Raw genomic sequence first — 24311 nt, 5'->3', positions numbered from 1 at the left:
GAATGGGGGTTCTCTACTGCCCTTATAAAACTTAAAGGAAAAACTTGATCTTCAAACTGTGGAGTTTAGCAAGGTAAGGTAGAGTTAGGGATACAGAACAGGTGAGTCCTCTACATCGACATCTATATGTTCCAGTTTTGTTTAAAAGGGGAAACTACCACTCCTAGTCTGTTATCCATGTAAACATACTGACTTGCACCTATCATATCTTTCTCTTAGCAGTAGAACTTCTAAATACAGTAATGATGTCAAAGAAATTGTAGCTCATGAATAGATCAGAGATTTCCCCACACTGGAAATCTTCAGGAGGTAATTCCATACTGGTTTGTTTATTTAGCACTTTTGCCTGCAAGCTGCCTTGAGCCAAGAAGAAAGGTAGGGAATAACAACAACAGTACCCATGATTATGCAGAACTAGAAAAATCTTCTAAAGTAAGTGACAATCAGTAAGATGATGAAATGATTGGTAGGAATTAGGAATGTTGCACACAGAAATGCCAGTCCTCTTTGATAGGAAGCTAAGCTAACTGTTCCAGTTGGACAAAATCCTTGTTGAGCAAATATTTGTTAAGTCATAGTCTCCTCTCATGACTCCTGGGGTTAGAATAAATATCTGAACAGGAATTTTCCAACTTTTCCTAAATATTTGTAGCATTTACTGTATTTGTTCAGGTATGATTCCCATGAGATCCTAAAGTAGGTATTTTTAACTGCCTAGCCTTAAAGCATGCCATTAATTTCAAGCACAATTACTGACTAGGTCTACTTCATATTTACTGGGCAAACACTCCAATTTTTATATTAAAGAACACAACATCTCAAAAAGTCGTGAAATTGTGTGGAAAAGAGCACATAGAAATGCCTTTAAAATGAGTCAGACAACTGCCTGCTTAGGCCAGTGCTGTCTGTTCTGACTGGTAGTGATTCTCCAGGGATATAGGCAAAGGTCTTCCTCAGCTCTGCTGCTTGAGATCATTTAAATTTGTTGTAATGGAGACTGAACACAATATTGTTGGCTAAACATTTGATTCAGAATGGCTTGAAAGTTGAGTGTGAACAAAGCCTTAGATGGTACATTTTCACCACAGAAGTTGCACTGATATGGCTGAATCATTCTAGTTGCTGAACCAGTGGAGCATTCTATCTACTCTGCTGACTTAGCCTCACATTGGTTTGCCACACTGTCAGTGGCATAACAGCAAATATCTTGTGCAATGTGCATCTTTTCTTGGGGGGGGGGTCATTCACATATATGTCTTTCCTCCTGAAATAGTGCTTTTTCTGGCCTGATGTATAGGGGGACCAGACCACAAAAGGCTTCAGGAAACAGATTATCAGAGGAAGAATGAATTAGCAATAGCAAGATTGCTAATAGGAAGATTGAGCCATTATTCTACTTTATATTTTGCTTACTGTAGTTGAGAGATGCTGTGTTTTATCACAAGGTGGCCCTACTGTAAGCAGAAGGAAAGTTGAAGTCCTAAAAGACTCAAAAAATGTGTCCCAGAAGAGTGATAATTTTCACTTTTATGTGGCATACTTGTATAATTTTCATCTACAGAGCATGCCATAAAAAGAGAGCACATTTATCATGCTAGTACTATGGTTATGGGCTCTGCTGAGTAAGGAGAAGGAAATATGTGGTTCAATGAATGTCAGCCCTTTGCGTCAGCAGTTCCAATGTTAAAAGGCAAATGTTTTCCCCTAGAATGATAGGTTTGTTTTTCTTCTTTTAAAAATACTGACATTGGATAGAACTGGTATCTTTTACAGATGGCTGAATATTTTTGTTTGGGGTTTTTATGGAGATTTTATATTGCAATTTTAATAATTGTTTGTGAACTGCCAAACTGCCATGAGGCAACTAGTCGTGAGTGGCGGTATATAAATAAAAATAAAGAAAGAAAATGTACTCCTATGGGCTTAGCATTACACTCGCCAGATTGCCACATCAATGGTTAGGAAGGTATTTTCCCCTCTAGACAAGTTACCTGCTGATTAAAGAACTGGTAATTAGTAGTTGGGAAGCACCATGTAGCTTTTATGCACAGTATATCAAGCATTCACTTATAACAGGATTTACATGAAGGAAAATAGACTTCTTGCTTCTGCTATCTTGTTCTTTCCCTAGTTCTCCCATCACAGATGATGGAGCAACCAGGCCCTCAATTTTCTCTCACCTCTGAGAAGAGAGAAGGGTAGAAAGCATAATAACATAGGTGGAGCTTTGATGGATCAGACCATTGGTCCATCTAGGTTAGCATTCTTTGTCGTACAGTGACCAACTAATTACTTGGGGGGGGGGCATAGGGACCAAGGCCTTCACCCAGAGACTTGTGGCTTCTGCAAACAGATGTTCCCCTTAGTAACCATGGTGCTGATAGACCTATCATACATGAAAACCTCTCTGTGAGACCCAGGGGAGCTGTTGCTAGTCAGAGTAGACAGTATTGCTTTTAATAGTCTAACTTAGTAGAAGGCAGCAACATTTGTGCTCAAGGAAGCAGAAACTCTTGTGAAATTTAACCAGGTATTGCTCACACATAAGCAGAGAACTAGATTTTTTTTCCTCCTGAAAGCTGAGGTTCCCGAAGTGCCAAATACTATGTCCAATAGCAAAGCCCGTTGTAGTGCAATGTTCATGCAAAATGGAAGACTACATACCCTGGTGCATTTTGAGCATGCTGACAATTCCTCTGAACCCAGCAAGTGCATTGCCACAAAGCAGAATGCAACTTGCATTCCTTAACAGAGGAAGATTTGGGGAAGGTAACTGAAAAGCTGAAGATTAAGTCATTGATCATAATCTTTGAAAAAGGCAGCAGAGTTATCTTTTACTCCATCTTTCAAACATTCCACTGGGGAAAAGTGCAATTTATTTTTAGTTCATAATAACATACAAAAAGATTTTTTTCCCATATTGTCATTAATTCCAAAATTAAAAGGACAAGAGTCTAATGTATAGCCATTTGAAATGACAACTGATGATAAACAATCTTTGTTCCTTTCTTAAATTGCCAAGATTGTTCATAACCATCCTTTTTCAGCATCTACCACATTTCATTGATCAGGCACAGAACTACCCCTCGTGGCAATCAATATCAATAACAAATCATATTGACCAATCTTGGCTATAATTAGCCAACAGTAGTAATAATGTATCAATTAATCCATGCATAGCTCAACTTTAATTTTATGGCAGACAATAAGAAAAAGCAATTATTCCTACAGTGAATAAATTTTAGCCAGTTCTGTTATTAATGTTGAGGAATAGTTCAGAAGAAGCCACTGGATAGTATAGACCAGGCTTTCTCAACCAGGGTTTCATGAAACCTTGGGGTTTCTTGATGGCCCTGGGAGGGTTTCCTGAATGGGGGTGAGATAATTAATTTGTTTGTATATATTTTTTAAATCTGTTAAACGTTTTTCAGATGATATGACCATATATGATCATGTTGACTGCTCCCCACTCCCAAAATGGCCAATGATGTTCCTGAAGGGGAGGAGCCCCGGGTGAGCGGATACACAGCTATGCTTCCCAACCATATTCTGCATGAGCACACCACCTCTGGGGTGTCTGGAATCCTAAATAATTTTTCAGGGGTTTCTCTATTTTAAACTGCTCCTATTAAATAAAAGGTTAAGGCCACCTGGGGAGGAGTTAGGGCGGGCCCTGTCCAGCGGCTCCTGATTGGGCCCTCCGAGTGTCCATCCAGGGCCAATCAGCCAATGGGTAGGCGCGCAAAGCACCTTCCTATTGGCCCCTCACCAGGACAGACCAAAATTCCATTCACCCAGCCCAGTCTGGCTGCCAGTCTGCTCCTGACCTCCGCAGGGAGAGGAGGTCAGAAGGGCTGCCAAGGGGGATGAGAACAGAGGCTTGGACAGGCTGTGCCAGCCCTTTTCAGCCCAAGGCTGTCCTAACTGCCATGTCCAACTGCAAATTGCCTCAGAATCCTGACAGAGCTGGCAGGAGGCTGCAGGGTGCTCCCCCTCCCCCCCTTCAGGCCTGCTGCGAAGGAGCCTCTGACAGGCCCTGACTGAGGGGAGGGAGGCCTTTCCAAGAGCAACGCAGGGCAGTCTGGGGGCCTTCCTTTTGAGGGGGGGGGACGTTCCCCTTCTGCCAAACAGTTGCCTGACAGGGAGGCCACAGAAAAGCCCCTTCTCACTTAAAATACTGCTCTGCTCGGAGGTTAGACACAGCCAAGCCATGTGTCTTTCTTCTTTGCAACTCTCTGCAGATTTGAGGCCACTGCACAGCGTTATTCTGCAGATGAAACTGTTTTTTTTGTCTCCTGTTTCATCTGCACAACAACCCTGTGCAGTAGGCCTCAAGTCTTTCAATTCAACAACAACTTGTGTGGGAAGCCTTAAATGTTTCTTCTCTACCACAACCCTGTCCAAAGTAGCCCTTTCTGCCTGGGGAGCTGATTTTTATACTCTGCAGGTGAGCTCTCCAGGCCACACCTGTAGGTTGACTACCCCTGGGTTGGAAATATTCCTGGGGGTTTGGAGGTGGAACTTCAAAATCATACAATGCCTCATAGTCCAGCCTTCAAATGAGCCATTTTTGCCTGCAGTTGGTAGGGAGTGGTGCAGGAGTGTCCCTCCTGGCCTATGGGTTATGGCCAGCCCTTACCAGCAACTGTTTGTATTCTGGGGTGCAGACAGGCATCAGTCATGTGAGTCTGAAAAGTGCAGGGAGATCTAAATAAATATTTACAGCCTGAAACTGTAAATAGAGAACAAGTAAATGTCTGGAGACACATAGTAACTGAAATTACTTATTGGCCTGGCAAATAACCTTGGCCTGGCAAATAAAAAACCTTACTAAGGTCAAGACTGCTGTGCACAGAGAGTCTTCCTCTTAGGGTTGCCAGCTTCCCTGTGAGGCTCGCTACCCCACCTCTCTCATGTGGAGTCTGCTATGGGGAGAGAAGGGGAAGACGATTGGAAAATGCTTTGAGACACCTGAGGCCTGCTGGGTCACTGCGGCCCATTCCCAGTTCTCTCAGATCTCTCACAATCCCACATACCTCACAGGTTGACTATTGTGGAGAGACAAATGGAAAAGGTGTTAGTAAACCACTTTGAGACTCCTTTGGGTAGTAAGCAATAGGGTACAAAAATCCATTCTTCTAAGGAGCAACCATGAAAGAAGCATGTGGGCACATAACATTTTACCAACAGTGAAAACATGGGAGACAGAAGGAACAGGGTGGACGCCTGTGTACTGTGACTACCCCATGTGTATTAGGGCAGAGGGGCATTTCGGTGAATGTGGCCTAATTCACACAAGAAGGGAAATGACGCAGAACTGGGAGGAATTGGTTGCCATGTAATCTTCCCCTAAGAAGAGTCTCCAGTCTGCTTTTCCCTTCACATATCTGAGGACATGGCTCTGGAAAGCTCATCTGTAACCACTATGCCAAAATTCCCAAAGGTCAGTCCTCTCTCACACTCAACGAACATTCCACACCACAGGTTCTTGACACCCATATCTCCACACCCATGACCTCATTTGCCACCATGCCACCACAACCTCCCACACAACACACACATTCAACCCCATTCCCTTACAGACTGGACAACTCCTTCCCTTCCTCTTCCCACTGCCAAGTTCTAGCGCCCGTTGTATTCTTGGATACAATGGGCTTTGCCCCTAGTGGTATAATAAGTTGAGAAGGGCTGCTATAAACACATAAATATGCTGTTAGAAAGCAGCAAATTTTGTGATTGGATTCTCTTAATTGGAGAGACCAAGGTCTCTCCATCTTTTTCTCCATCTTGGCTTCCAAATTGGATTACTTTCTTTTTTAAAGCATCTGCATATCATTGTGCTCTGATCATTCTCATTCCATATTACCTCATCCTCCTTAAGCTCTTTCTCAAACTTGCTTTATTCTGATTTTTTTAAAAAGAACACAGACCAACTACATTGGCACGCTATATGATAGGAATGGTGCGCACTTCCCTGTGGAAAGAGTCCTATCCAAATCAGTACTCTTTTCACACTATCAGCTCTCTTGGGTGCCATTTTTTCTGACATTTTTCCTGCCATGCCACTGCAGAACATTCTGTGAGCTTTTTTTTTTTTTAAGGAATTCTATTGTGTACTATATATGTAACCAGTTATCTGTTTTTGTTTAATATTTTAGTTCCCAGACTTCAAAAATTAAGGATTGGTCCGTTTATGTTGTGGAGATATAAGGATAAAGGTGTGGGGAGTTTTGTCTTGATTGCTTGGAAGCATATGCATGAAGAAAATAATCAAAAAAAGGGCAATGAGTCACAACATTAGCTGTGATTACCATGACCCTGTGAGCCATTGCAGTGTTGATGTAGAACAGGAATAATAGGAAAACAGGCAGTGGGAATTGTGCCAAAAATTCCCACATGTGGAAACTCTGCTTACAACCACATACTTTTGCATTCACATCAGTGATCAAGGCAACATCAAGAGTCTTCACAGTGTAGGCAAGACTCACTCTCATGGTTAAGAAGAGATCTCCGGAAGAATATGATGAACAGTGGAGTGATTATCTGGACTTTCTTAAGAAAGACAGCAGTAACTGTTAGATTAGGACCAATATGTAATGGGAACTGACTATATATCTCTTGAGATAATATCAGACTACACTAAGTATGATATACGTGTATTGACGATACTTATCAGCTGGTAGCTTTTTTGGTTTTTTTTTTGCCTTTACCTTTCTGTAAATGCTTTTTATAAGAACAAATAATAATAAAAATGATAATAAAAAAAAAGAGTCTTCACAGTGTAGAAGCACTTACAGTTGTAATTTCATTGAGGGAAGCCTGCTAATGATGGGTCAAGGGGTTCCAACTACTGCATTCTAAATTAGTGTACTAAATGCTCAATACTGCTAGATCCAAACCCAGATGCAGATTTTTAGAACTCAAGAAAATTGGCAAACCTCCAACCTATTGATGAATTTGGCATCTGCTAAGAAGTATTGGCAAAATTTAAATTTGCAAATAGGGGTTCAGCACTAGGCTGTTCAAAAGAATAAAATAGTTTGTATAAAAAGAGAGGACTGATAGTCCTGATTATCTAATTGTTCTCAGTTAATTCTGCCTGTTCTGTTCTGGAGGCAAGCAGGGAGAAAGTATGTTCAAGGAGCAGGAAGTTTCCAAATAAGCCAATCAGGAGGAAATTATTTGAAAAAAATGCCAGGATCTCAATAAACTAACTACACATCTTCCCCAATGTTCCCTGTAGGATATTCTTCATATCTTCTTGAATAATGCGCACTACAGATCTTGCATATTCCAACAAGAAGCTGGGTTTGATAAGACCAGATTCCAGAATATCTTTCTCTAGGAAACAAGTAAGCCCACTTTGGTTAAGAGTAGTAGCTTCCAGTCTGGCGAGGCAGGTTTGATTCCCCACTCCTCCTCCACATGCAGCCAGCTGAGTGACCTGATTATGCTGTTCTCACAGAGCAGTCCTGTCAGGACTCCCTCAGGCCCAACTCCCTCACAGGGTGTCTGTTGTGAGGAGAGGAAGGGAAGATAATTGTAAGTTTCTTTGAGACTCCTTTGTGTAGTGAAAACTGGGATATAGAACCCAACCCATCTTCTTGCATATAGTAGCCTTGAAAAATCTCTCAGTAGATTCTGATGCTAATATATATTTTAGCAAAAATAATTCTTATCGAGTACAGTAACCTCAAAAGTCACATCAGGTTAGAATCTTCAGGCATGGTGCAAACCAGCTCAATGTCAATCCCACCACAGAGTGACCCTGGTATCCAACAACACGAGTGGAAATTTAAACAGCGCAGCTTTGCTTGCCCAAGCAATAGTGACGGATGTATTGCAGTACCCCTTCTTCCTCATAATTACTTGGACAATGCCTTGTACAAGCAGAAATGCATGTTACAGTAAAGTGAGTATAGTGTAGTACAAGCTACCAACATAGACTTTTCGGTCTACTTGTCAATATTTTGCTGGTATAATGCATGACCAACAATGTTGGTATAATGCATGACCGCTGACTTACTTGTGGCCGCAGGGCTGGGAGCTGCTAAAGAGGAGGGAACTGCATAGTTGGTGCCACACAAATGGAGCTGGCCTGGGCCTGGCTGTATTGTCTTGCAAGGGCCTAGCTGGAAGAAGAAGAAGAGTTGGTTCTTAATATGCCACTTTTCTGTACCCAAAGGAGTCTCAAAGCAGCTTACAGTCGCCTTCCCTTTCCTCTCCCCACAACAGACACCCTGTGAGGTGGGTGAGGCTGAGAGAGCCCTGATATTACTGCTCAGTGAGAACAGCTTTATCAGTGCTGTGGCGAGCCCAAGGTCACCCAGATGGCTGCATGTAGGGGAGCACGGAATCGGCATGCCAGATTAGAAGTTCGCACTTCTAACCATTCCACCAGCCTGGGCCTTTGCCTTCCCACAGCTGGCCAATGGCTGGTCATATTGGTTTCCATTATTTGGGGCCTACCCAAACATCAGCTGTAGCTGCCCCTCTCCAATGTTGTTAAAAGTCCAGCCCCACAAGCAACTGGCACGTTTCCCTCCCTCCCTTTATTTATAGTAGGGGTTCCTAAAGTGGGTGGTACCGCCCCCTGTGGGACAGTGAGGAGTTTTGGGGTATTAAGGAAGCAGTGAGGAGTTTTGGTATGGAAGGGGAGCAACAGTGGTTTCTCCAAGAAAAAGTCCTGCTGTGTGTTTGCTTCCCATGCTCTGCCACCTGATTTGGTTCCTGATTTCATCATAGACTTCCCTTGTTGCTCCAGAGCTGTTTTCTTTTGGTCTGCTGCTAGATTCTTCCCTCACCCCCAGGTTTCTGTGCCACATTTGACTTAATTGACTTGTAAGTAGAGTGTTTGTGGTGATGGAGTGAGAGAGTGCTAAAGGTTAGCTTTGGAGGTAGGTGGGGGAAAATACCTGTTCTGGATGGCTGAAGGGGAGCCTGTAGAAGTCTGCCTTTGTCTCCTTCTCCCCCCTCCTTTTTGTTGTTGCTGTTGTTGTTATTATTATTACAGGCTCGAGGTGGGTGACAATAGTCTCAAGCCCATTAAAACCCATTAAACCCCCCATTAAGACTTTTAAATACTGACATGACGGCAGAGAATCCCCATCCCTCCCCATACTGATATCGGAGATAATGGAAGATAGTGATGTACACTTCCTGACTCCTGTGTGTATGTGTGGGGGTGATGTCCCTAGTTCGCTGACCCCAGCCTCAACCGTAGACCTGGTGGAAGAGCTCCGTTTTGCAGGCCCTGAGGAAAGCTGACAAATCCTGCAGGGCCCGCAGCTCACCCGGGAGCTCATTTTCTGAGAGGGGTGAACAGCCTGGAATCCCCTGTGCATATTTAGTCATGAACAGCCAAGTTAAGCTGCATTGGAGGGCACCACTGGGGGCAGCCTCACTGTCTCATGGCTCTTGTAAAGAGAGTTGGAAATGTTTCTCTTGTCTGCAGCCCTGGAAGGGTTAAGCAGGCTGAGCTGCTTGCTAGAGAGGCTGAGCAAGTTGGGGGAAAGAGAAAAAGTTATCTTTTGGGGGGGAGGCTTTGCTATTGAATGGCAAAAGAGACTAAGGAGGGCTTCAGATCTGCAACAGGAAGAAAAATATCTTGCAACCAGATTCCAGGAAGGCTTTCTAATCCGTAAATTTGTTGGGGGGTGGGGGGTGGAGATAAGCTTTTAGGCCCTGGAAGAGAGAAATGCAGCTAGAGTGTGTTTTTTCCCTTCTGTTTTTAAAATAGGGGTTTGTATTAAATATTTTTTAATGTAATTTCTAGTTTTAATGATCCAGCCTCCTTCTGGCTCAACCTGGATCTCTCTGCTCCCTTTGGCATAGCAGATTCTACCCTCTTGTTGGGGCACCTCAGGACAGAATTGGGTTTTCCTAGTGAGAGGCATTCCAAGGCGACTTGCCTTTGCCTGCCTCTGAGTAGGAGTGACCCTGGACTTCCTTGGTGGTCTCCCATAGCAGTGCTGATCAAGGTGAACTCTGCTTAGCTTCCTGACAGCATCAGAAGGTGGGCTGGATGGGATCATATTCCTGCTGACCTCCTTCCACCCCCTCAGACTCTGTCCTTCCTGGCTTCACCCCAGATCTCTAGGAATTTCTTAACCTAGGATTGGCAACTCTTCTCCAAAGGTGTCCATTGATGGGAGGCGGAAAAAGCCTTTAGGGCTTGAGCCTATAGGACTTGCTCCTGGCCATAGGGTTTTTCATTGCTTGCTTTTCTCTCTCTTTCCTGATCTGTCTTTCTTCCCCATGAGGACCCAGTGGCTTATACATAAGACTTTTACAAAGAACTTGTATTTTTTTCAGACTAAAATATGGCTGCTGCACAACAATTAAAAAAAGAAGTGAAGGCAAATAATATCCTTCTAATTTGCTATAGACCTAACACCAGGAAAGGGTGTGTGTGTGTGCATGTACATGTGTGCATGCACATGTGTGTATAGGGGGCACCAGGGGTGTGGCCCCGGAGCCAAGAGGGTGGCAGCCTGAAAAAGTTTGGGAAGCACTGTTCTATAGCCTCATAGTTGTTTTACTGTTATATCTGTTCATGTCACAGCTTAGTAGTGCTTTCATGCTTTGAGTGGATCCGGGTGGAGGGATCTTGATGGGTTGAGCCTATAGGGGTTGAGCCATATAGTGGCACACTCAGCTCAGGGGCTCTTGCCCACCTCCATTTCCCAGGTTCTATCTATAGCCTTGTGCCTTTGTGGTTGCCTGCTCGCCACTTTAGGTTCCCCAGCATGCAGGCTGCTGATGAGTTCATCAGCCAGTTGATGAGTCATCCAATACTTGGCTCTGTGCTGTGCCAATTCTCCATCTGTCGTAATCAATAAAACCGTGGCCCCTTTTACTCCAATCTGGTTCTGTCTGGGTATTTTGTTATTCTCTTTCCTCTTCTCCCTTTGGCTTCCCCTCCCTTTCATTAGGACTGCAAAACAATTGTTAGTAGTGATAGTATGGTGACATTTATCAGCTTAATTGGTAGGCCCATTCTATTTTTAGTATATACAGAGTGATTCTTAGTATTTGGAGTATTATTAGTATTTACAGAGTTAGATCCCACGTAACCAATCCTCGAGCCATCTGTATTGGTGGGAAAAGAAAGGAGATAGATCCCAGGAGAAAACTCTGAGAAACAAAAGTGTGTGCTTTGTTTCGTTTAAAAGATCGTCCATTAAAATCGATGGCGACAAACCAGCTTCCATAGGCCTGCATTCTACATTGCCCAGAAAAAAATCAATAGAGGTTTGCTACAGACACAAATAGAAAATGAACGAAAGCTTTTGCCTGCAATAACACAAATATGTCTAAACAACTGTTGACCCATATATTTGCAGAGAAATCTCTCAAAAGTAAGAGGTATCAATTTTTGCTGTACATAATTTGTGCTCCATTCGTATTTTTCTTTTCTAGCATTTTGTTGCTTTAAAAAATTGCTCTGGCTTTACGTAGTCAGAGAAGCAAAATAAAATTGATATTGTTTTCTGAAATTTGAATTGAGCTTACTGATAGCTTTCCTGGCCGCATTCATCAATCCCTTCCCCCCATTGACTGTGACCAATGAAGAGCAACCCAAATGCACCAGTATGTTTTCTGTTCCTTATTTCTATACATATTTTGAATAACATCTTAACACATCAAGATTCACAGTATTTCTGGATATAAAATGACTACTGACCTTCCTGTTTCCTTCTCACCACCACAGAGATTACAAACAGCATGATCAGTGCCTGCATTGGTTCATCAATAGGTGTCTCATTCAGTCTTCCAATGGATATCCTAACAGATGGAGAACAGGAGTCCAGAATTTTTTGTGCAAAAGTTATATCCCCCAGGCAAGGTAAGAACCACAGTCACAAGGTAAGCAATACATTCACACTTACAAATGATAAAACTTTGTGCCTGTAACCTTAAGAAAGGAATAATTCAGTAGGTTTTAGTGGACAACCTTCAAGGCTTGGTTTTTGTCAGTAAAAAACAGGAGGAAAGGGGCAGGTCTATTTTGGCATTTGATGGAGGACCTATCAAGGTTAGGACCAGGACCAACCATGATTACTTGCTGTCATGTAACTTCCATGACATACTCGGGCCTGGTTGTTTATTACTATTCAGTATCAACCACTCCATGAAAGCTAGTGTGCAATAGTGATTAGAGTTAGAATAGGTTCTGGGTGACTTAGGTTCAAATTTCAACTCTGATCTGAAAAGTCACTAAGTAACCTTGGGCTAATCACACATTCTCAGCCAAACCTACTTCTCAGGATTGTTGTGAGGATAAAATGGAGGAGTGGAGAATTATGTAAGTAGTTTTGGATTCCAAATTAGGAGATGTTTGGACTTTTGGACTTCCCTTGGGCCTGAGTCCCTCCAGAGAAACAGGGCTGCAGAGTAACAAAACATTTTGAAAGTATGCAGTTATTAGATACTTTGTGGATGGAGCATAGATCTAGACTATATATATTAATCTGCCATGGAGAAAACTAGGAAGCTAGGGAGTTCCAGAAAAACATCTACTTCTACTTCATTGACTATGTTAAAGCCTTTGATTGTGTGGAGTACAACAAATTGTGGCAAGTTCTTAAAGAGATAGGAATACCAGAGCATCTTATCTGAAACCTATATGCAGGTCAAGAAGCAACAGTGAGAACCAAGCATGGAATCACTTTTTGGTTCAAAATTGAGAAAGGAGTTCAGCAGCGCTGTATACTGTTGCCTTGCCTATTGTATGCGGAGCACATCCTGAGAAAGGCGGGGTTAGAGGAGTCACAAATTGCAATTAAGATTACAGGGAGAAATAACAACCCCAGATATGCAGATGATACCACTCTAATGGAAGAAAGCGAAGAGGAACTAAAGAGCCTCTTGATGCGGGTGAAGGAGGAGAGTGCAAAAGTTGGCTTGAAACTCAACATCAAGAAAACTAAGTTCATGGCATCTGGCCCTCTCAGTTCCTGGAAAATAGATGGGGAAGAAATAGAGGTAGTGACAAATTTTATTTTCCTGGTCTCCAAAATTACTGCAGATGGGGACTGCAGCAAAGAAATTAAAAGACGCTTGCTCCTGGGGAGGAAAGCTATGGCAAAGCTAGACAGCATCCTAAAAAGCAGAGACATCACCCTGCTAACAAAAGTGCGTCTAGTCAAGGGTATGGTCTTCCCAGTTGCAATGTATGGCTGCGAAAGTTGGACCATAAGGAAGGCCGAGCGTCAAAAAATTGAGGCTTTTGAACTCTGGTGCTGGAGAAGACTCTTGCAAGTCCCTTGGACTGCAAGGCGAACAAACTGGTCAGTCCTAGAGGAGATCAGCCCTGACTGCTCCTTAGAAGGCCAGATCCTGAAGGTGAAACTCAAATACTTTGGCCACCTCATGAGAAGGAAGGACTCTGTTGGATGGAGTCACTGAAGCAGTCAGTACGAGCTTAAATGGACTCCGGGGAATGGTAGAGGACAGGAAGGCCTGGAGGATCATTGTCCGTGGGGTCACAATGGGTTGGGCAATGAGGTAAATAAATAATATACAAATATTATTTGTATATAAAGGGTATAGTTGGTGGGATGTTTGGAAAGGAAAGAAGAAAGTAGGAAGGGGGGATGCCGAGGGAAGAAGAGGAACGTGTGTGGATATAGGGGAAAGGGAAGTGCCCTCTGCAAGCCCTTAACAATTCCCACTATGCAGCTGGACCCAGCAGCCAATACTGTTCAACTGGGCCCAGCCTCGGTTGAGACTGTCAGAGGGAGGAAAGGAAGAAAAACAGACAAAAAGTGATAGATGGAAGAGGTTGGTTGGCTGGAGCGTGGGAAGAAGAGAAAGATTCAGGAAAAGGGGAGAGCTATGGGAACAGTGGGGAAGGGACATATAAGTGGAAATGAGATATTTCAAGTCCTTGCAGGTTCTCCAATTATTTTATGATTACAAAAACCATGGACACTGAATGTGTGCAAAACTTCTACTAGGAACATGGACATAATACTACTGATAGCTAAGGGAAGTAATGAGTTATTCCATTGTTTTGATTTGCATCCTAATTTATCAGAAAGTCTCATGTGATAATAGTACATGTCAAAACAATAAAAGCATCACATTAACAATTGCTTCCAATGGAACTTCAGCCCATGCCATTTGCAAATACTGGACTTCCCTCTTCTTGTGTACAAATAATTCACAGTGATGACAGTGAGATTTACTTCTGTGGTTAGGGATAGTGTTAGTATATACATAGGGTTATTATTTATATAATGCTTTAGACTGTTCACTGGGCATCAGAGCCCAGCCTCAGTATTGTCCCAACCTCAGTAACATTGTCTAGAAAGTATAGGGACTCCAATATGCAAACAGACATTGCTGGGATTGTACCATTTGGTGATGGCACCAAATTGGGAGGGTGGACTGGATGTGTACCTCCATCTAACTGGTACAGCAACTGGTGCTGATTGCCAGTTGCATACACATAGTCCTAGCTGCTGTGGGCATGCATGTTTTGCCTGGACCATTTTTCAATCTTAAGACTATATGATATAATGGATATTATCTGCATATTTCAAATGGCAGACAGAAACAGCTGCCTTATAACTCCTCCTCATGATGCCCCCATATTCCAGGAGTGACACAAGGAGACAATTCAGGATACAGAAGGAAGGGGAACGTGGGAAATTCATGCTTCCATGCATATAAGTCTTCCCTTGTATGGAAATTTCTAAACAGGATCCAACCTAGTGATTTGCTCTGTGCATTCATTGTAAACACAGGTTGCACCTGGGCATTCCTGGCTCACAGCTCAGCTGCTGTTTACTCAGCTGTCACTTCAAGAAGGACGTAGAAAAAATTGAAAGAGGAGAGCGACGAGGATGATCTGGGGCCAAGGGACCAAGCCCTATGAAGATATGTTGAGGGACTTGGGAATGTTCAGCCTGGAGAAAAGGAGGTTGAGAGGGGACATGATAGCCCTCTTTAAGTATTTGAAAGGTTGTCATTTGGAGGAGGGCAGGATGCTGTTCCCATTGGCTGCTGAGAAAAGGACACGCAGTAATGGGTTTAAACTAGAAGTACAACGATATAGGCTAGATATCAGGAAAAAGATTTTCACAGTCAGAGTAGTTCAGCAGTGGAATAGGCTGCCTAAGGAGGTGGCGAGCTCCCCCTCACTGGCAGTCTTCAAGCAAAGGTTGGATGCACACTTTTCTTGGATGCTTTGGGCTGATCCTGCGTTGAGCAGGGGGTTGGACTAGATGGCCTGTATGGCCCCTTCCAACTCTATGATTCAATGATTCTATGTTTAGCTTGTTTGTCACAGGGGCTCCCTGTTTATATTTTTAACTATAACATGATACTCTTTAGCATCTTGAAGTGGAGAAGACTAAACGTGTGATGAAATTATCATTAGTGGACTTCAGTACACTCAGATGTCATTAAAACTGTTAGTCTCAAAGGCAATTGCTACTTGCTAGCATGAGTCACCTCAACAAACCAATTTTGACAGCACTAGTAACGATGTATAGAAGCAAACACTAACATATCCTATTTGCCAACCTTCCAGATGCTTCCCAAGCAAATTCAGTCGTACTGAATATTATTCCTCGGATTCGAGGGGGAAACAGCGAATCAATCCGCAAGCTCCTGGGAAGCTGGCATGCCACTGCATACAGTTACTGGGGGAGGTCATTAAAGCTTAATCCTGCAGTTATTGATTTTGAGGTAAGCCTTTTCTTTCAGACGTAGAAGCTCCACATTTCTCAGGGATTGAAAGTGTACTAGACCAGATCATTTTATATTTTATTGTGATTCCCATCTTGGAACAGGATTAAATTTAACGGGCAACTGATTTGCTGTCCTTATCTGTATTTCACAATGGGGGAATGCCTTTTATTTGGCAGTGACCTCAGAGGTGGTAGAGATAAGAAGTGGAGTCCAACTCCAGTACTGACGGTTAAGTTGACTGCATCGTGGTCCCACCTAAATTGTCAAGATAAACCTTTAAGCAGGCATATTAATCTATGTTTTACTGTATTTAGAAAAGGAAAATAAAGAGTTCTGCCACTTTCCCCCCAAGATAGCCTTTGCAGCTTTAATGCTTTTCCAAATGGAGATTCATTTACATAGAGAAGAAACATATGCTGCAGAACAGTGGTAGGACACAAGCTTTGCATGTGGGAAGCAATACAGCTTCCCCTGCACCATTTTCTCAACCTGAACTAGTTCTGGGAAGGTATTCTTTGTCCCATAGGGGAAACACCCAAGTTCCCTGAGATATATGTAGGCTTTCCCATTAGGCCAAACAGCAGGACCATTTCAGGTTGAAAAAAGTGACACAGAGGACAAAGCTGAAACCTTTTATCTGCTCATGTTGGGATTCCAATCGAGATCAGATACTGCACATATAGGCATAGAGGAGAGCCCACAGTCTGCATCTGTTACACAGGGGAAGCAGGGAAAGAAAGGATCCACAATGATCTATTTGAGTTTGATTTAGCTTCCTAAACTTGATACTAGTTACTGATCCATGATCTGAAGGAATAGTGTTTGTCTTATACTTTTGTTTCAGTTTCATGGGTCATAATTCCACATTCCCCCTTTCCTACTTTCGAGTTGTGGTCCCATAGACTTCAGTTAAATGAGGTTGAACTATAGCAACCAAGCTCATTCATTTCTTACTAAGGGAAGAAGTTCCCCACAGGGTGGAAACAGAAAATGACTGGGTAAGGAAGGAGAAGAGGGTAATCCATTTTCATACCATATCACCCCCATAATGTATAGCTGATTTTGACAAGCTACAATGGAGGGCATTAGCCACTGGCGTAATTGCTCTTCTGGAGAATGCTGGTATCACTGCTGTTCTTTAAAATTCTTAGTAAAAAGAAAAACTTCTGGGAGATCTCATACTTGCTACATCTGTGCAAAGAAATGAAAATCTTTTGGGTAAATTTATTGGTTGGCAGCAATGCTGCTTCATTTCCTTTTCTCCTGTTTAGCTAACAAGCATATTAGCTTCTGATTTCAGCAGCAGAAGGTAGGAAATTTAGTTTGGAAGCAGAAATTATCCTTGTGATTAGCAAGACTGAGGGAAAATGACAGATTGTATGGTGCGTTTTTTAAAAGAAAAATCAACTAATGAAGAAAGACATGCAGCACTTCCTGTGTATTCTGTGCACAAATTTCCCATTAACACTGGATCAGGCTCTCTCCTGTTTGCCTTATTGCCACTCTGTAACCTTTCAGTGGCTGTTTCTGGTTGCTTTGGGAGTGCATTCAGTTTGGAGTGGATTCAAGCACCCAATAATCACTTATGTCCACTTCATTGTCCTCTTATCTGCAACTCATTGTTGTTTGCCAAAGAGTCTTGTGCTAATATTATTTCAAAGCATCATTTCCCAAGGCCATTTAGGAGCCCTCACATGGCAATCCTTTGCCTTAGTGGATTCCGGAAAGCAAAACTTCAGCAAACAGACTGGCCTATACAATATGTCAGGCATTCTGACAGCTGTATGCACAGTGCTTATCTGTGTCCTTTCACTGTCTCTGCCTTGCTCCGGCAGACCCCTCTTTAGTTTCAGATAGGCAAAGACTATAGGGTATCAGTGTGCATATTAATGGTCTAACTGATGGCCATATGTAGAGTGGGGAACAAATGTTTTCCCAAATCATACTGGCAGCAATGTTTCCCCCCTCCCATCCCCATTTGTTCTGCGGCAAGTGACCTAGATTGTCAGAATGAATAATCTCTGTCTTTGCTCTGTAAACCCCTCTATGCAGTAAACTGACTCTCTCTGCTTATGGCAGAATGGAGGCTTGGATTGCAAAGTGGACTTAGTAGATGCCAGATCTGGCCTTGGATTCGAGTTCCGTGTGCCCTTTCAGAAATGCCTGCAGCCACCGACAGATGCGCCACAATGTTTCTGATCAGCAGGCATTCATTTACTGCAATACCACCTCATGGAGACATGGTTCCCTGGTATAACAGCGCTGAGAAGTCTGGAGACAACCAGTGAGTGGATAAGAGGGATATAAGCATTTTCTTCAAGAAGACTCCCAAATTATATAATCCCAGAAATTAAATACAACTTCCTGTCAGCTCTACACATTTATCCATATAGCCTTTTTTGTTGGGGTGGTCTTAGGTATGGGACAGCTGCAGGGAACAGGCACCAGACTAGCCAGAGAAGCCCATGAGTCACACAGTGCAGAGGGTGCCCTTCACAGCCTAGCTCCACACAGCTTGCTCAACTGGGTGGGTTGGCTCTTTCTCCCCCGCTCCTTTGGGGATGTGGGACAAGGCGTGGTGATTCCGGGGCACCATTCTTTACCTTCTCCACTTCTAACTTTAGGAGACGAGAATTGATGAAGCTTTCCAGCCCATGGACTCCAATACCAGATTCTGCTACAGTCACTGGTCAGGGAGAGCAGGGTGCTCTTTCATTTACAGATTCAGGATAATGTGATGGTAACACAGGGATCTTTGTAACCCGTTCTGCATTTCACCATATATTAGCTTAATGTGAAACTTAACCAGGATTAGGAGAAAAGGAAAGCAGAACAGGCCTAGTTCAGAAACCCAAAAGAGTGTTTTGTACCTAGTGCCTGAGTAATCTTCTCTACATATCAGGGAAATATGCTTCATAAAAAAATCTGCTCCCTAATAATGTTCTTTATCAGGCTTTATTCTGTGGTGTAGTGGTTAGGAGCACGGACTTCTTATCGGGCAAACTGGGTTTGAATCCGCGCTCCCCCACATACAGCCAGCTGGATGACCTTGGGCTCATGACAGCACTGATAAAGCTGTTCTGACTGAGCAGTGATACCAGGGCTCTCTCAGCCTCACCCACCTCACAGGGTGTCTGTTGTAGGGAGAGGAAAGGGAAGGTGACTGTAAGAAGCTTTGAGACTACTTCTGATAGAGAAAAGCAGCATATGGCCCATTCTGCACAGCAGTAACTGCGCTGGAGCGCTAGTGGTGTGTTGCTGTGGAGCTGCATGCTCCACAGCAGTCTGTGTCCACACGGGGGACTTGTTTCAGTGGGACACCACCTTCCTGCAAAATAAAAATAAATGACCCAGTCCATCCCGCAGCACAGCAAAGTGCTGCAAAGCCAATAGGGACATTTTTGGCCACAGTAGAGCAGAGAGGAGCCAGGCCTAGAAGGTTCTTGCACCTGCCCTCCCCTCTTTCTTTCCGGATCACTAATTTTTTTATTTAATGGTGCGGTCCATGTTGCTACGGGACATGCCTGTGTATCAGTGGAAATAAAATGTACTTTCATGTTTTCTTCAGTGTGCACAGTAATATTGGGAGCGGGCCTATCTAAAGCACATTCATGTTTTTGTCTGCTGGTGGTAGAGCATGAATAGGTAAAGAGCGGTGGCTGTGTGATGAAGCTCTCCTCCCCCATTAGCAGTGCATCCATGTTCAGTATTGTTAATCTCTATTGTGGACGCACAGTCATTGGGATCCAATTACTGTGGCCAGCTTCTGTCTTTTCCTCCACCCCATTGGGAAGGGAAAAGCCATGAGAAGATGGCAGGATAATGTAGGAGGGGTTTCCCATCAGGAAGTGGCCAACTGTGTGGTTTACAATCATGTGTTTACAAACAGGAGGCGGCATGCATTGTCCGCCTCCGTGTGAAAATGGTCAAACTTAAAGCACTGAATGAACATGGTACTTTATGCTACTGTTTGGCTTCTATTTAGCAATAAAGTGTTAGTTCTTTTTCTTAAATTCACTCTCTGCTACACTGTTGCCTAGGCACTGCAAAGAATAAGCAATGTAATACTCATGAGCCATATCCTGTCTCTGAAGATTCTTCTCCCCCCAGTCTATTCTACACTGTCATGCTGCTGCCAGTTGAAGGTTGGAGGCAGCTGTTTCCAGGGTGGTTACCATGGTGATTTATAAGTGTTTTTTAAGGCTATCCTCAGTCTAGTTTTGCCTAGATCCTGTACCAAAATGGTTTCCAAGTCACTATTTAGGAATCGCTGCTCTATTCTGTCTAACGTTTAAAGTTTTCTGAACACCCAATTTTGATGTGCATACAAAAGTACCAATTTTTTTCCTTTCTGTTATTTACAGCTACAGCCCATATATGAAATACTGCAGGGGGCCAATCTTGCCCATATTGAAACCAAAAGGCAAAATCTAAAAAGGGCTTTAGGTGAATACTTAACGGAGTTCCATCCCTGCCGCTGCAGTCCTTGCCAAAACAATGGGGAACCAATGCTGATTAAGTCCTCCTGCATTTGTGAGTGCCAACAAGGCTCTTGGGGCGCAGCCTGCGAGAACACCAGGCAGGCAGGTAAGGTGACATTGCTGAAGGAGAGTTTTACTCTGGCTTAAATAAAGTGGTACCTTTCCAAATCTACCCCTCTATCATCATCTTCCTCCAATGCTTTTGATCATGAACATACTGGGCAGCCTAAGGACCTTCCACAGGAATAAAATTAACAGCTCACATGATTATGATAAGCAAGCCAGGTTAAGCAAAGGCGGGTTTGAAGCAGCAAATGTGCCTGTATCATAATTCATGCCAGTGACTGCAAGAAATGAGCCAAAGAATGATGCTGACTGAATGCAAATGTTAAATACTTATGGGCCAATCCTTTGCAGTTAGAATATATTGTATGCAACTAGGAGTATTTCTTCTGCTGCCATTCTGTTTATTAAGAAGGGCTAATGGCATGTTTGTTTCTATTACCTCCCCCTTCATCAGCAGAGCCACTTGTGGGATGTGGGAAATCACTCAAGCTTACTCTGTCAAGCAGTGAAATGGAGCACTTCCATATCAGTAATTCCCATCCAGGTCTTTTATAGATGTGAACTGCAACCATACAAAGAACAGGAGTAGAACTTTTCAAATGAAGCCTTGAGAAAACAGGCCCTCACATTAAAAAAAAAACAACCTAACTAGTATACACACAGAGAGAATGAATTGGAATGAACTGATTTCCTTCCCTTAAAATGAAGCATCTTCACCAAAGATTAACATAACATGTAATTTGCTGTACTAAATCACTAAAGGAACAAATAACTTTTTGCATGTTATACCCTGGGGACAGAAGCACACATTACTGTAATCATGTGACCATCTCTGAGATTAGCAGTCCCACTTCTTTCTCTGCTATATAAAAAACACTGCTATAACATATATAATATTAATGTGCTTTGAGTTTCCCTGTCCCCCACTTGGGTCCATTGGGCTGCTGTTTGTGGTAGAAGGGACATAGACAATAAATGCTTTAATCTTTAAGATGCCCCCCAATACAATGTTGTTTTTGTCCTATGAGGTTAACATAGCTACCTTTTGACATTTGAGTCTATTGGTAAGCAGTGTTTAGTAGTCATCACTGGCTGCCTCGTTTAACATAGTTAACAGGGTCTGTAGATCCAAAACTTCCATGAATAGTAGACACTTCATTCAATGTCAAGAGCCTTCTACTAGTGCAAGAAGCCTTCCTCCAGTGGAAGGAATATGTTCCATGAGTTGAAGGACCTTGTCATTCAAAGAAGATTCCATTGCTAATGGGACAGAAATTTTGACTCCAACCTGAGATCACCATTATATGGTGATTATAGAGTAATTGTGTAAATCCTGAGCTGAGGTATCACCTATTTTTCTAATAATAAATTGTTATGTCATAGATCGTCCAGTACATGGTATGTGGACTTGCTGGTCACCATGGACACCCTGCCAATCTCAGTCTCGAAGGCGAACCAGGCAGTGCACTAACCCTGCTCCTCAAAATGGTGGAACAATGTGTGCAGGCAAAGATGTACAAACGGAGGCATGCTGACAAAGTGGTATGAGTGAATTCTGCCACCAAAGAGGAAAACAATTATATGTGTGTGTGATGATTCATGCCCAGTAAAAAGCTTGTGTGTCTGCTAATGCTTCTAGGAAATGCTGTATCATAGTGAAAATAAAAAGTGAAATCCTTGAGGACTAGTTGTTTTGTGCAAAAAGTTTAACATGGCAACTGTGGCAGCCTGAGAAATAGAATCACTTCAAAGTATAACAGATATTACCATAGCAGAAAGATTGGTGTGTTTTTCCATAAAACAAAAGTACAAACTGAAAAGAAAGGAGCCAAAGTCTGCACTACTGATGCTGATGATGAAAACCAAGTCATATAATTATGTTAACCAGTTTGAGACATGGAAAATCACTTGTGACTAACTCATTTTCCAGTTGACAGGATGTAGTAAATGTTGGTTGAATTGATAAGCAAATGGAGGGAAGGGGATCAAGTAATCAACAGATATTACCCTCAGGAAATTGAATGTAAATTTCCTATGTGAAAAATTCTCTAGTAACTTATTTGGTGACACGATGTGATAAACTGGGCACCAAAGAGTTTCACCAACATTCTGATTTTGCCATCAATAAATGATCTTTTTGGAAGTTTAAGAGTGCTGTGCTAAACAGAGTGCAAATCCTATGATAGACTGCTATGAAACTTACTTTATGACCTCAGTTTTCTATCTGTGTATGTGGGGGACACGTTTTGTAATTGGTCATGTGATGGCAGGTCCTCACAAATATCAAAGACTGGCCACTTACAGCCTACAGCCAGAGAGGATGCTGATGATACGTCAAATCTTCATTTCATGTAGGGTCACACTGCTGGTCTACAGATTCATAGCAAATTGTGAGCAGACAGAAAACCCAGGTTCATTAATCAATTTCTATAACAAAACAGTTATCACCATCCATCTACAGTGATATCATATGGTACAACTATATTGGTACCCAAATATTTAACACTTGTTTTAAGTGTAATAGAATTTTCTTGGGTGAATCTTCAAGGTGACTAGACTTCTAGGTCTTCACCCCCTATAAGAAAGTCTGAGCATGATATAGAATCATAGAATAATAGAGTTGGAAGGTACCTCATGGGTCATTTAGTCCAACCCCCTGCACTATGCAGGACACTCACATCCCTATTGCTCATCCACTGTAACCTGCCACTCCCTTGAGCCTTCATAGAATCAGCCTCTCCATCAGATGGCTATCCAGCCTCTGTTTAAAAATTTCCAAAGATGGAGAACCCACCAACGGCCGAGGAAGCCTGTTCCACTGAGAAACCGCTCTGTCAGGAACTTCCTGAAGTTTAGATGGAATTTCTTTTGAATTAATTTCATCCCATTGGTTCTGGTCTGTCCCTCTGGGTCAAGAGAGAACAATTCTGCTCCATCCTCTATATCAGTGGTCTCCAACCTTTTTATCACTGGGGTCCGGTCAACGCTTCACAATTTTACTGAGGCCAAGGAGGGGGGTAGTTTTTTTGCCGAGGGACATCGCAGCCACTGTCTGAGCCCCTGCTCCATTTGTTTTCCCACTGGCGCCCCTGACTTCCTGCTGCCCGCTGCGGGGCGCTGCCAGCAGCAGCCCCAGCCATGGAGGCTGCTGGAGAGCACCAAAGGTGAGCCGGCGGCAGAGTGGCAGGGCAGCCCCCGAGGCACTAGGTGGGGAGAAGGACGAGGAGGAGCTGCGGCCCGGTACCGATTGATTCACGGACCGGTCCCGGTCCCCGGAACAGGGGTTGGGGACCACTGCTCTATGGCACCCTTTTAAATATTTGAAGATGGTTATTAAAGGTAAAGGTATCCCCTGTGCAAGCACCAAGTCATGTCTGACCCTTGGGTTACGCCCTCTAGCGTTTTCATGGCAGACTCAATACGGGGTGGTTTGCCAGTGCCTTCCCCAGTCATTACCGTTTACCCCCCAGCAAGCTGGGTACTCATTTTACCGACCTCGGAAGGATGGAAGGCTGAGTCAACCTTGAGCCGGCTGCTGGGATTGAACTCCCAACCTCATGGGCAAAGCTGCCTTACCACTCTGTGCCACAAGAGGCTCTTAGATGGTTATAAAATCTCAGTTGTCTCCTCTCCTGGGTAAACAGACCAAGCTCCCCCAACCTTTCTTCATGCGTCTTGGTCCCAAACCCCTCACCCTCTTTGTTGCCCTCCTCTGGACATGCTCCAGTTTTTCTACATCCCTCTTCAACTGGGGTGCCCAAAACTGAACACAGTACTCCAAGTGAGGCCGAACCAGAGCAGAGTACAGCGGTACCATCACCTCCCGTGATCTGGACACGATACTCCGTTTGATACAGCCCAAAATCCCATTTTCCTTTTTAGCCACGAAGTCACACTGCTGACTTATATTCAATGTACGGTCTACCAAGACTCCTAGATCCTTTTCGCACATGCTACTGCCAAGACAAGTCTCCCTCATCCTATATTGGTGTATTTGATTTTTCCTACCTAGAAGAAGAAGAAAAAGAGTTGGTTCTTATATGCCGCTTTTCGCTACCAGAA

The 24311-nt window shown here is 43.2% G+C and overlaps 1 protein-coding gene across 2 annotated transcripts in view; it reads left to right on the top strand.

The window, feature by feature from the left end:
- C8A (complement C8 alpha chain) overlaps positions 1-22398 on the top strand; it is a 47923-nt gene extending 25525 nt beyond the window's left edge. For both annotated transcript variants that reach the window (XM_077333590.1, XM_077333591.1), the window contains 4 exons: positions 11714-11848; positions 15542-15699; positions 20067-20289; positions 21633-22398. In XM_077333590.1, coding sequence (XP_077189705.1) covers positions 11714-11848; positions 15542-15699; positions 20067-20289; positions 21633-21784 — 668 coding nt within the window. In that variant the 3' untranslated portion in view covers positions 21785-22398. The remainder of the gene's footprint in view (positions 1-11713; positions 11849-15541; positions 15700-20066; positions 20290-21632) is intronic.
- Positions 22399-24311: the final 1913 nt, after the last annotated feature.

Source organism: Paroedura picta, chromosome 4 (assembly GCF_049243985.1).
Source record: "Paroedura picta isolate Pp20150507F chromosome 4, Ppicta_v3.0, whole genome shotgun sequence".
In the NCBI taxonomy this organism is placed as follows: domain Eukaryota; kingdom Metazoa; phylum Chordata; class Lepidosauria; order Squamata; family Gekkonidae; genus Paroedura; species Paroedura picta.
This window is presented reverse-complemented; position numbering and strand designations above follow the sequence as displayed.